We start from the raw sequence: 13910 nt of genomic DNA, 5'->3' as shown, positions 1-13910 counted from the left end.
TGATAGTAGTGAAGGTATGAATATAAGAGAGTATCTTCCTACAGAGCCTCCCACAGATGCTCTGGGTCAGAGATGGACAACAGATGGCTGGCCCTCTTTATAGTAGGGGTCTAGGAGCTGATGTGTCCCTTAATTGCCCACCAAGGACCACCAGGCAATGTTTTACCTGAAAATTCTGGGGTGAGTAGGCCCGTCCAGGAGCCTCTGAGGCCTGCTCTGATAGAAGAAAGGGCAAGTATGTTGACTGACATCCAGGTACACGCCCAGGTACCCCAAGTTCCACAGGTGAATGAACTCCCTCTGCGTTATTGCTGGAGATACTTATGAATTTTGAAGGAAGTGAGTACTTTATAGGAGTAGAAGGGAAAAGATAAAATCCTTTGTCATGACGACAGCCCTCTCCTCCCAAGAGCCTCAAATATTTCCCAAGAGTAACAGTTAAGCAATGCCAGTAGAGTCAAGAATGAAAATTCTGTAAGTGTACACAAATAAGAAGTAAAAAGAAGAAACTCTCTAAGTGTGGTGTTATAGATAGATTTGTTTAAAAATGTAAAACTTCGAGTATTAAAAAATTCTCACCAGCCCATTAAAATGTACCACTTTCTCTTGTTCCCTAAAGCTGCCACTTCTCAGGTAAGCCTCTTCCCTGTGCCCCAGCTGCTTTCGGCCAGATTTCTTTATTCAGCATTTATTTTATAGCATTTATTTATAGCATATCTCCTCAGAGAGCTTACAGAGAAACAGATGATATTGGCCATACACAGAATGAACTCTGTTCTGGGGGTCAGACTGACCTGATATCTTTTTAGAAAGGTGAGATGATAATGGCAAAAAAGACTCCTAAGAACATCACATATTAAAGGTCTCTTTTTTTTCTTTTAGCAAAATGCTAAAGTAAAATTAACAGAATGTGCCAAAAAATATTGTCAATACATAGCATGACTTTCATCATTTCCAATAGTCATTCCAGCTCATGGCTAAAAGAGCTGGAATCTATTATCTGCCTTACCGTGGGACACAAATTAGAGCTGTCCTCAGAATCTTTAATTAGTTCATGTCTTCAGCCACATTAGGTTAGTCTTTCCATCATGTAAGCTTTTGTGTTCAGAATTTCATGATTAGAAAAGAAAAACCATGTTCTCAACTCTAAATGATAATCAAATGTGTTTTCTGTGAACATTTTCCTTCATTATTTAAAGGAAAAAAAAGATATGTAATAGGGGTAGCATCTCAGGAAGACTTCTACCTACGAACAACATATTATTTATGAGATTACAGGGATGGCATGAGGGTCGGATTCAGGAAAATGTTAAAAAGGAAATGGTTCATTTGGGCTGTCTCGCTGATGTCTGCCTGCCACGTGATGTCTGTCTCAGCATCATCCCTCTTGCCTGAGCCTACATGGTTATTCTCTTGCTAAAAGCAATGACTGCACAGTTTTAGATGACGGAACTTGGAGGTCTTGAAGTGTTCTGTCAATGTCAGATTATAAGTGGGAGGCATGTTCGTTATTACTGTTAGTGCTATCTTTCCCCAGCATTGACAGGACGGTGTGGAAGATGTCCCCAGTACGCAGTCCTCGGGCACTTTATTGAGACATGACCCTGTGGAAAAGCACTCAATATCAATTAGTGATCAGGATGTAAAACCACTGTCTCTGGCTCTAATCTTTTTATGCCATCAATAGCTTTTTGACAAGGTCATCGTGCTGACAGACCACTTTCTGAAAACCAAATGTGCTCTTAACCGCAAGCGCTGATTGAGATTATTAATTTTCATTATAAAAATAACAATTGAAAGACTTTGTCCTATGGGTAGAATTCAATAGAAAATAGATTATTAACTCTTTAACAATATTGCCTCTTGCTAGGAGGCTGATACTCTCTAATTTACAGATATCAATGTGGAGATTAGGGAAGTCATTTAACTTGCTAGTGGTGTCTGTACTCATGATTATAAACTTAATTTCGATGAAGTAAATAAATGGTGATGTTCTGAGAATTTGTCTTTAAGGTAACTCTGGTGGTTTTTTTTTTTTTTTAATCAGGGATCACTTTGTAATGTACATGACCAGCCATCATTTTAAATAGCCTTATTTTTTTCAGTATATTAGTCATTTATTCATTCAACAAACACCATTGAGTGCCTTTTATGTGGTGCCAAGCACTCTGCTATGAACTGGTCATAAACATGTAAATGATAGACACCATATCCACCATAAGACCTAATACAAGTAAATGAGACTCCATTTTTCTCATTTTGTTATTTTAGTTCAGCAAAAAAAAAATTGTATTTTAAAAGTTAATGTAAAGGGGGATAGAGAGAAACTATTTAAGGAGTTCAGGGCTTTGGAACAATACAGATGGTTTGGAACTAGGTAAAGGTGATGGATTTATAACATTGCAAACATACTAAATGCCCCCGAATTGTATACTTAAAAATGGTTGGATTTTTGTTGTGTGGCTTTCATCTCAATTTTTTTTAATTAATGCAGTTTGTGGTTTGTTTCTCTTAATATATTTACTTGGCTTTGTATTTCATATTAGAGTTGGAAGATATTTGAGAAGTCTAGCTCAGTCTCTTTTAGGTATTTTTTTGTATTTTTCAGTAGAATTTGGAAAATTCGTTTCTTAAAGGTTTTGAACATTTCTTGTTAAGGTTATTCCTCATTTATTTTTCTTGATATTGTAGGTAGAATTGTTTTTCATACTTTTAGGTCACTTATTGCTGCTACACAGAAGAGCCGTTGAGCTTTGACTGTGTAGTTTATATTCAACTGCGTTTTATATTTTGTAGTTTCATATTCAACCAGTGGAGTCTTTAGGATTTTTCTGAGTATATGATAATAAAATCTGTAAGCTGAGATAATTACAATTTTACATACTTTCCCTCATAATATAATACCTTAAAGGGGTCTTAATGTTAACTATTAAACCATTTTTTCATTCCTGGGACAAATCCCACTAAATTCCCACTAATTCTTGTAATAGTCTATTGATTTATATTTACTAATAACATATTGAAGCTTTTGCATGTACCTTCATAAGGGATATTAATTTATTTTCTTATGTTAGGTTTCCATACTAATTTAATAAAACAAACGACACAGCTTTCCAGTACTTTCTACTCTGAAAGAGAAAATAATATGAGAATTAGTTCTTCCTTGAAAGTTTGAAATACTCCACTTTAAAACTACCTGGGCTGAAGCCTTATTTGAATATAATTTTTTATTTAATCTGCATTTTCAGGTTTATAGACCTAATCTCATTTTTCTTTATTTCTTGTGTCAGTTTTTGTTTCAGAAAGTTGCCAACTTCATCAGAATTTCAATTTATTAGTATTATATGCTATTTTAATAGTAATGTCAATATTCTTTTATAATCATCCCTCCCATATATTTTATCCCTTTTTTATATCAAATTATGTTTATTTGGGATTTCTTTTTATTTAATAGACTTTTAAGTGACTTTCTATTGTTTTGGGTAGTATATTCTGTTTTGGTTTTTAAGAAATTACATTTTTGCTCTATAAATTCTACTGATTTTCATTTTATAAATATTTTATTGCTTTTCCCTATTTATTTTCTTTTTGTATGTCTCTTCTGATTTTAAAATTTTAATGGATTGCTTAGTGCATATATTTCCTTTTAAAAAATAATGAAAGCTTTTAGTATATGAATTTGCCTCTAAATATCTTTGGGGCGATCCCATAATTTTGTTGTACAGTATTTTAATTTTACTTTTCTCTAAATATAAAGTTATTTGTAAGTCTGTGATATCTGTTTTGTTCCATGAATGCTAGGCGATTTTTTTTTTGTCTGTACAGTGTTTAATTCATAGCTTATTATTTTGATAACTTGTGGTTAAAGAGTCTGGGCTATAAAACAACTACTTTTTGGAATTTTTTTGAAGTTCATTTGTAGCTGTGACCACTTCAGTAACTATCTCATGTATGCTTAAAAAGTTGGGGTGTCCCCTGGCATTCTAAGTACATTATATCTATCAATTTAGCCTTATTTAATTTTATGTTTCAAATTCTCTATCTCCTCTTATAGTTATGGTTGTTTTGTTTGTTTGTTTGTTTGTTTTTTGTTTTTTGTTTTTTTTGAGGGAGAGGGTGGTCCTTTGCCTATTAGGGAAATAACGGATGGATTGAAGACTCCCAACCATAATAATTCAATTTCTCTTTCCTTTTTCCTAGCACACCTTATTTTAATACTCTGTCCATGGCCTGCTTTTTACTCATCTGTTGTGCTCTCCAATTCTTTTCTTTTTTTGAAAGAAAACTGTCCTTTAATTGATATTGACATTGCCATCATCTGCTGTCATTTGGTTTGCATTTTTATGACATATCCTCGTACATCTTATCTGATTATCCATCCATCCATCCATCTATCTCTTTTGCTTATTTTTCCTCTCAATGTATAAACATCTAGATGATGGTGGAGACAGCAGGATCAGAGAGCAAGAGACAGATGTAAATAGCAAGACAGTGAGCAGATTCAGGAGATGAAGAATGGGACTGATGAGGGTTAAAGCAAGCTTCCAGCTTGAGTGAGTGGGAGCACAGAGTAGCCCTTGGAAGGGGAGGTGTTAGGTTGGACATATGATAGGCTGATTTGGAAGAAAACTGGCTGGCTACCTCCTTGTTTATAGGTGACCCTAGCTTCAGGTGAGGCTGGGACACAGTCATTGGGTGGGATTTCACATAGAATTATGATGATTCCTGAATTCGAACACAGATCCTTGTCCACTGCTTTCATGGCATTGTAAATCAGGAATAGTGAGACTTATTTTAAAACACTTGTTTTTAAGAGTGTGTGTGCGATAAAGTTTTTAAATGCCTGAGGGCCATTTGAGTACTTGAAGACAAAGGTGTTGTGACTTTAAAGTAAAATTATTTTAGAATGAAAGTTTCACATTAAATGTGCCTGATGAAGAGTTAAACTGTTTTTGAAAATAGGACCTGTGCAGCTTCATCTCTTCTGCAGTGAAATGCCATTTCTCACTGATTTGATGGAGCCTTTTCTCCTTAAGTCGTGCTTGCTTCTTCCAGAGCTCTGTGCTTGGCATGGTAATTAGGGACTTTAGCACTCAGTGACAGCACATTCCTCGCTATTTCTTGAGCTATACAGTAAGCACTCACTTAGTCATCAGTAGGTCCTGTGACTTTAAGTGAAACAATCCATAACAAAATTTTACCACAGGCTAATTGATATAAACAAGAGTTAAGTCCATATGGCATCTCATCAACATTATAACAAAACGATGTTGAACGAAGGGACATTATCTGAGGACCAGCAGTACTCAGCTCCTTCCTTTTCCCTGATGGAGTGTGTGGTATGCATTCTTAAGTGGTAGGATTTGTAGGAAGCAGTTCAGTGAAAATGGAATGTGACAGACAAGCCTGTAGAGAGGAAAATGAGCTGGGGTTGCTAGCTTTTAATTGAAGTTTAGTTGGAGGTTCAATGAGGTGAGACTGTTATGACAGATTTCAAAATGTAATGATAGCAAAATGGAGTGGGTTCATCAAAGTCACAGTAAATACTGAGTAACAGCTTAGCAACACAGCATGAAGCAACAGATACAGCCCCTCAAAAAATGCAGAGTAATTAAAATTTGCATTGTGCAGCCCTCCTTCTCAGTGGGTACCTTTCCAAGGAAAGCAGTAACTTCGTTGTAAAAAATATAAACACAAATTTAGAGATGTAAATTATATGCATGTTTTAATCTTGTTCATAAATACTGAAAGTTGTAAAATGTAAATATAATCAAAGTACACAACTACAACTGAAACCAGGTTTGAGAAAGACCTCAAGAAGGTGAAAGGCCCTCCAGTCACCCTCCACGTCTTGCCCACCCCAGCCCTACCCACTTACCCCCTTTTGCGTATTTGGAAAAGAAGGATGGAATTCTGTCCTCCAATTGCTGAGCACCAATCCTTATCTCCCATTTGTTAGTATCACAGAAGGAATGGTAGTTTTAACCCTTTCTCCCCACTTCCTCTCCTGTCACTTCTTCCTCTAGTCTATGCATGTGATATTGGAGGTTAGTGAGTAAGACACAGCTTGACTAAGCGTTAGGGAATTCGCAGCATAGAAAGGATGAGGAAATTTACCCAAATACTATCCAGAGTCTTTTATTTCCCTCCTTTAAATATGAGAGTGACCTCTAGTTGAGCCAGTTCTAAGGGTTGAGCTTAGAGAGATAGCATGAGACAGTAGAAAATTTACAGAACTGCTGTTGAAGACATGTGTGGGGTTCCACCTCAACTGCCACCTGCTGCCAGGTAACTTTGGACAACAGTGCCTTCTGTGTCTCTGGACCATGGTTGTTCCATCTGTTAAAGCCTCTGAGTTGGCCTAAAATGAGCTCTCAGTTCCTTTTAAATCGAAATTCCTATAATACTATGCCTCCTGCATCCACTCCAATCCAGATGTGGTACTCTCCGTAGATCCCCAGGTGTCCCCAGGAGCCAAGAATGTCCCAGAGAAGGCCCAAGATTTTCCTCTACAAGGTGTTATCCATCCTGTAATTGAAGGCCAGGACTTCCTGAGACTGTTGGTGTCAGCCCTCTGTCTTGGCTTCACTTCTCCCTCCTCAGCTTTACGAGGGGCCCTCCCAGTAGAGAGTGACCTGACGTCATTCCTGACAATGAGAACTCATGGTTGGAGCTACCACTGAGATGACCCAAAGTAATATCATCTACAGTGATGAGAGGTCTTTGAACAGGGTGTCTATATTGCATTTCTCTCAGTTCATCCTTTTTTTGGAGTAGAGTTGTGGAAATGTAGAAGATTATAGGAACAGATACTCAGAAGAACACCTGCCTTTTGTATAAATCACTTCAAATGAAATTCAATTGTGGTATTCAGGAGAAGCTTAGCTTTAAGGAATCAAACCCAAAGTTTAATTTGAGGAGTCTTCTTAGTGTGTTGGAGACTTGAGTGAGTCCACCAGGAGAACAGGAAGTCACATTTTCATTGATCATTTTAAGATGTAAAATAGAAAGTACACCGAGAATTTAGCATTTGCTGTGCCGGCGTGTTACGTGGGAGGAAAGGGTTGGGACTTGGAGGGAGGGTAAGAGAAATGCTTGTGGGTTTGAAGAAAAATTTTCCAGTCTTTTCTACCACTGAGCTGCAGAGGACCGTGGAGCCCCTTGCCTTACGGAGGACTTTCCAACAGCCTTTGTGGTAGCTCCTGAGGCGGCCCTAGAAAGGAAGCGGGTTGGGGACAGGTTCCAGAAAGTGCTCTGAGTTCCAGTTTGATTGGAGTATCAGAATAATGGCATTTCCAGAGCAGTCTGGGATAAGTCATTGGGGATGGGAGTGAGGTTTGCTAGATGTGCATCCCCAAAAAGGAACTTATAGGAAAACAGAAAGAGGGATGAGTGTAGGAAAGGAATGAAAGCGTACGAAAAGCATTTGGGCCTCTTAATCCTGTCATGATATCCGATACCGTTTTTCTTGATTCATAAGGATACACATGTATGCTGTGTTTGTGCACTATTAGCAACAATGGCCATGCCTCACACATTTTTTTAATGATCTTTTAATAATGAGACTAGAATAATCTATACAAAGATGATATTTTTTATTTTAACTAAAACAGCAAATAATCTGTAAGAAAATAGACTTTACCTAAAAGTTCTCAAACTATTGGATTAAAGCCCTAAATATAAAAACTAATACTGTAAAACTCTTAAAAGAAAACATGGGTGAATATTTATAACCTGAAATTTGGAGACGGCTCCTTAGATATGATTCCAAAAGCAAAGCAATAAAGGGGAAAAAAGCAGAAAAATTGAGCGCCATCAATATTAAAAATTTCATACATTCATGAACACTAGTAAGAATGTGAAAATACAGCCCACAGAATGAAAGAAAATATGTGCAAACCATATACCTGATAAGGGGCTAGTATCTAGAACATATAAAGAACTCTTACAACAAAACAATAAAAGACAAACCCAAATGAAGAATTGGCAAAGGATGTTTCTCCTTTGCAAATAAATGACCAACATGCATGTGAAAAGATGGTCAACATCATTAGTAATTAGGAAAATGCAGATCATAACAACAGTGAGATACCATTTCACACCCAGTAGGATGGCTGCTATCGAAAACATAACCTGAAAATAACATTTGCTGGAGAGAACATAGAGAAATTAGAACCTTCACACATTGGTGGTGGGAATGTAAAATGGTACAGCCAGGGTGATAAATAGTGTAGCAGTTCCTCAAAAAAACTAAGCACGGATTTGCCATATGAGCTACCACTTTTGCTCCTAGTTATATACTGAAAAGAATTGAAAAAGAATTTGAAAGGTTCAAACAAAAACCTGTACACAGATTTTCATAGAAGTCCTGTCATAGTAACCAAAGTGGAAACAACCAAAATATTCATTGATTAATGAATAAACAAAATGTGAGTGCATATATATATATAAATATATATATACATATATATGTATGTATATACATATATATGTGTGTGTATATATATACACATATATATATGTATGTATGTATGTATACACACACACTGGAATATTATTTGGCCATAAAAAGAAATGAAGTACTGATACACGCATGGATGAATCTTGAAAACATTGTCTTCAGTGAAACTAGCCAGACACAAAAGGCCACATTTTGTATGATTCCATTTATATGAACTATTCAGAATAGAAAAATTCAGAGACAGAAAGTAGATTAATGGTAATGAGGGCAGGGAGAGGGAGGAATGGGGAAACACTGTTTACTGGGCCTGGTGTCTCCATTCAGAATGATGAAAGCTGAGGACATCATGCTGTGTCATGGTCAGTCATTGAACTAAAAGGCCAAAAGAAATGTCTCTCTGAAACTGCACTAGGCACTTCTACCAGCAAAAGCTGCTTTCATGTCCCCACAGAACCACTCCTGCACTCTGGGCCATGTGACTCACAGCAACCACACAGCGTCTCTGGAACTGACAGTGTTCCCTGGAGCTGTGACCTGAAGCTGCTGTTCCATGGAGCCCCTAACATCTTCATGGCCCAGGGCAGCATGGGTTTCAGAGCCCATGGCTCTGAAGCATGGCACCAGCATGCTGTGTTTAAGTGTTGAGAGGCTGTTTCTTCCTTGGTCTTTCAGGTTTTGGCCAATCAAACCAGTAAATCTAGGCTTTGAGGACAGTGGAGTGGACCTTTACCTCACATTTGGCAGGGCCATTGCATGTGTTCAGTAGGCTGGCTGGACCTGCTTGGTGGTGGGGGTGCATTTCTGCTCCTGATGGAACCCAAAGCAAGCAGCGCTCATACCTGCTGGTCGTGTCCCGCTCTCCTAAGGGCCTGTGCGGCTTGTAGTCGCTGTGGTGGGGGCCCCAGAGTTGGCCTCTGTGGCATGTTCATGGTGCACAGTGGCCAGGCAGAGCAGTCACATCCATGATGGGTCCTACCCTAGAAAGGATAGGAGCTTCTCGGCAGGTCCCCATTTGGGCATTCTTCAGTCCAAACTTTGTTAAGTTTGGAAGCTTATGTGTCTTCTTTTCTTTGTAACCATAAATCTCGTTTCTCAAGCTGAATTTGCTTTTCCTTTGCTTTCAGGAGAGTAGATCTGGAGAAACCAACAGCTGTGTGGAAGAGATCATCCGGGTAAGGATATTCTTTTACACATTTTATCACCTGGTCAGATGTAGATTCCAAATAAGCAGTCACGTGGCTGCACCGTCAAAGAGAGCCCATCGTTTGTTTGTTGTTTGATGTTTACCTTTGCTGAGGGTGAGCACATGAGTTACCTAAATAACACTTTACGAAACAACGGTTCTTGTAAGAAACAACAGTTCTTGTAAGAAACCTAGGAGCTACACTTCATTCTGGTGCCTCTGCATGGGCTGAGGTAACACTATATTAAAGTGATCAGCCAGAAGACAAGAACAGAGCTGAGATGAAAAATACGGTTGTGTGCATGTTTGCTGCCCCCATTAATCAGCCTCCTGTTTAGAAGCAGCCTTTCACAGTCTGTGCTTTGCAGTCAGGCAGGGAAGGCTTGTTATTTTTCCCCCTAAACTTAATTGGAATCAGAATCACTCCAACAAAGAGTGTCTCGACGTCTGAAAATTTATTTCTGTGTTGTTATTGTTTTGCCAGTTACTCCTGTAAGCCTGTTCTTTTCATCATCATCATCATCGTCTCTAGCAGATGCCCTCTACCCTCCACGAACCGTTTCACACCCAGGTTCACATAGGTCGGGCCGTTCCACCATATCAGTGTTTTCCTGAGTATCCAAACTTATAAGCAGGATGTCACTTTCAACCCATATTTTTTCTTCCCTCATATTTTTTAGGGGTGTAACCTAACAATTTACAGTTCTTAGAAAACTGATACTACACAAGGCAAAACACCAAGACAAATTAGGCCAGATGGTATGGCAAGTCCCTATAAAGAAAAAAAGACCTTAATTCTAATATGTTTCTAAGTTTTGGACATCCTCTATACTTTTCTTGAATTATTAGCGAATTGCAGTAATACAATTATTTGGTTTAAAATTTTACATTAATTGTCAAATTGTTTTCAGAAGCAAGATTTTTTTTTTTTTGGAAAGCATTATGTTACAAATAAATTAACTCTCAAGTTGATCAAAGTAAGTAATTGAAGTTTCAGTCATTGAATTATACTGATTTTTGTTTTTCTGGCAGAGATTTATATAGAAAACAATTGTCAATATGGGTAGCTTCATTTCTGGCATTTAAGTATATGTTAACCAAAATATATGTTGTATTTTGTATTTATGTTTTCCCCATTCCTGGGGCTTTATATCAGATTAAACAACAGAGTGTAAAATGTTGATACACTGTTCCTATTTTTCTCTTTCAACATGTGTTCATGTTTGGGTCCAGATATTTATGTTTAGGTCATCCTCCTTTGGTGTTTACATCTGCAAATTGATAATACCAGAACACACCAGTCCCCTCTTTAGTGTTGCTATTTAAAAAACCCTTTTTACCTTTTCTTATCTCTTCTGAGGATATGGAAGAAAACTGTCATGTGACCTTTCTTCTCCCTACTCCAGGCAAAGCTCAAAGTTTGAATAAGAGCTTAAATAATTCAGGTACCAAAAAAGATATAATTTAGGTAATGTAAAATTCACTTAGAATAAAACTAAATGCTGCAGCCAAAAGTTTAAAGCATTATTTCTTTTTTCTTAAGAGAGCTGATAAGAGCCTCACACTCACCTGGCCTCCTCCTACTATCTCATGATAACTGATCCCTAGTACATCATACCACTGGTCTGCCTCTGCCACAGCCCACCTGAATCAGGCGTGGAATAAAAGGGAAGCCTGGACCAACCAGATGATTGATTTATATGCATATGCAATTTTAAGGGTAGTGGGGATGATGCCATCATTGGAAGTCAGCTGAGTTCTCTCCACAAGTTCCACTCTTCCTTGAGGAGTGGTCCAGGATGGGAGTACTATAGACTTGGAGGAAGCAGAGGTAACGGTGGTGCTGGTATTGTCCAGGGGAGCCTTTGTTTCCATCCTCACCTGTCAGCCTAAGGTATTAGTAGTAGTAGTTGGCGTTTAAGGACCTCTTAGAAGATCGTGTTTGTGCTCCCAGTTTTGCCTGGACTGTTTTTATGGCTGTCCCCTGCCTTTCTCACTCTAGTTATTCTCCAGGATCATCTTTCCTTTCTTATCCTAGGCATGTCTTCCAAATTCAAGCTCAGGGCTCCTTCTCAGTTACAGCTTATCGTATCTGTTGTGTATCCATCAGTCATCAGGATTGCTCCCACACCATGGCCCCAGTGCCTGTCATTTAGAATACACAATTTTGTTGAGTGAATAAATACATGAGTGAGTGACTAAAAGAATCTGTAAAGAAGGATGAGTATGATTGTGGTTGCTTACAAACATTCCATTTGCCTAAGTCGTGGGCATGATGTACTGGTGTTTTTGGTACTGGGTCCCCATGACTAGCCTTTGTGGAGCCTAGCTTTCCTTGTCAGTTTCTCACCCCTTGTGATCAGCTCAGGTAAACCAGTTGTGATCAAGGGCATCAGAGATTCTCGTTACTTGCAGCCATTATGTTGAAGTGGCTCTCCCTTACTGTGAAGGAATAGCAGAGTCATGAAAAAATGCCCCCAAAAGATGAAAATTGAGATATTCCTTTAACAAGTATTAGGATGCCCTCTCCAAGTAGGAGGTCTGGGAGAACAGCAGTTAGCCAGGCAGACATGACCTCTTGCCCTCTTAGAGCTGAGAGTGTGCCCGAAGAGATAGACACTAATAGTTTTTAAATCTTATGTAGGTCATTTAAATGTATAATGTTTTGATAATTACTCAGTTGTGATAATTACTCAGGGTTTTATGAGAGCTTACTATTAGATATATGACCTAGTTTGTGGTCAAGAACAGCTTCCCCAAGGAAGCAACATTCGAACTGTCATTGGAGGATGAACAGGAAATCAGCCTAAGGAAAAGAACAGTGGGGCTTCCAAGCAGAGAAAATGGAGGAGCTTGGCTGGTTAAAGACTCAGAAAGGACAGTGAAGGCCAGAATGGCTAGAGAGCCAGATGGATAGAGCTAGGCAGGAGAAGCCCAATATGCTGTGCCTTCTCAGTGGTGTTCCAGATCCCGTGAACACAGGGAGGCACTGAAAGATTAGAGCAGAGAGAGGTGTGATCAGGTTTGCAATTTCAATGCACCACTCTGGTTGCTGTGGAGAATAGATTGAGGGGAAGAGGGGAGAAGGAGTGGGAGGCTCTTGCCATTGAGCAGGTGAGAGGTGCTTTTTGGGGTACTCACAGACATGGGAACATTGAGGGAGATGCTGTTTTCAGGGGGAGGGAGGAAGTTACAAATCAGTTTTTAGACATGTTGAGTTTGAAGTGCCTTCGAGACATTTTAGTAGCATGGGAATGTAAATGATACTCACAGGTCTGGACCTCAGAGCAGAGGTCTGAGCTGCAGGCCAGCATAATTAGCATGTTGGTCATGAAGCCATAGAAGTGGGTAAATTTGCCTGGAAAGGGACTAGAGACTGAGAAGCAATGAGCTTCTGCATTCTAACATTTCAAGGCCAGGAAGAGGAAGGTCCACTGGAAGTGAGAGGGAGTGACTAGAGAAGCTGAGAGGGAATCGTGACAGTGAAAAGTCACAGAATCCATGAGAAGAGAGTTTCAAGAGAGATGATGATAGAGAATCACCCAGTAGGCTGGACCACAGAAGGGTCATTGATGACCTACTGAGTGCTGGTTCTGAGGAGGGGGACTGGGTGGGATCCAGACTTGAAAGAAATGGAATCAGTGAGTTCAGAGACCTCTTGTGAGGCAGGGCTCTGGTTTCTATTCAGGTTCCTTTTCATTTGCAGTAAATTCTACAGTGACAACTACCAAATGATAAGGAGCTAACATTTATGATATGTGAGACGCTATGTTCCTTGCATGTGTTAACACATTGAACCATCACAGCCACCGCAAGAGGCAGACACTACTGACATCCCTGTATCACGGATGAAGAGACCAAGGCAAGAAGTTAAATACTGCTTGTCCGAAGTCACAGAGTTAGTAAGTAGTAGGGCTGGGGTTTTAACAAACGCCATCTTGTACCAGCACCCTCTCTCTTAATGACCCTGCTGTTTTATTAAATTAAGAAGCTCCCCGGCTCATTAATGAAAACACTCAGGCATTTTGCTGTGAATGGGAGATTTCTCCTTTCCACATATTCATGATTCGAAAGTGCTAGTTCATACCTTTGTGCACTTGAACTCACAGTTTTTATGGCCAGTGTTGCCAACCTCATCTTGAAACTTCTTTTTCTCTCACCTGTCTTATTTTTGCTGAGGTGACTATTTTCAAGTCATTTGAATATTCCATTATGTTCTTAAGTGTAATTATTTTTTATTCTTACTCAGAGAATTTTAATCCTGGG

At 38.9% G+C, this 13910-nt stretch overlaps 1 protein-coding gene across 9 annotated transcripts in view; it reads left to right on the top strand.

The window, feature by feature from the left end:
- The window catches only part of AFF3 (AF4/FMR2 family member 3), a 500129-nt gene that overhangs the window by 257773 nt on the left and 228446 nt on the right, over positions 1 to 13910 (top strand). For all 9 annotated transcript variants that reach the window (XM_016157239.2, XM_016157237.2, XM_016157241.2 and 6 more), the window contains one exon: positions 9586 to 9633. In XM_016157239.2, the coding sequence (XP_016012725.2) occupies positions 9586 to 9633 (48 nt within the window). The remainder of the gene's footprint in view (positions 1 to 9585; positions 9634 to 13910) is intronic.

This window comes from Rousettus aegyptiacus, unplaced genomic scaffold, assembly GCF_014176215.1.
Source record: "Rousettus aegyptiacus isolate mRouAeg1 unplaced genomic scaffold, mRouAeg1.p scaffold_m13_p_7, whole genome shotgun sequence".
Taxonomy (NCBI): Eukaryota; Metazoa; Chordata; class Mammalia; order Chiroptera; family Pteropodidae; genus Rousettus; species Rousettus aegyptiacus.
This window is presented reverse-complemented; position numbering and strand designations above follow the sequence as displayed.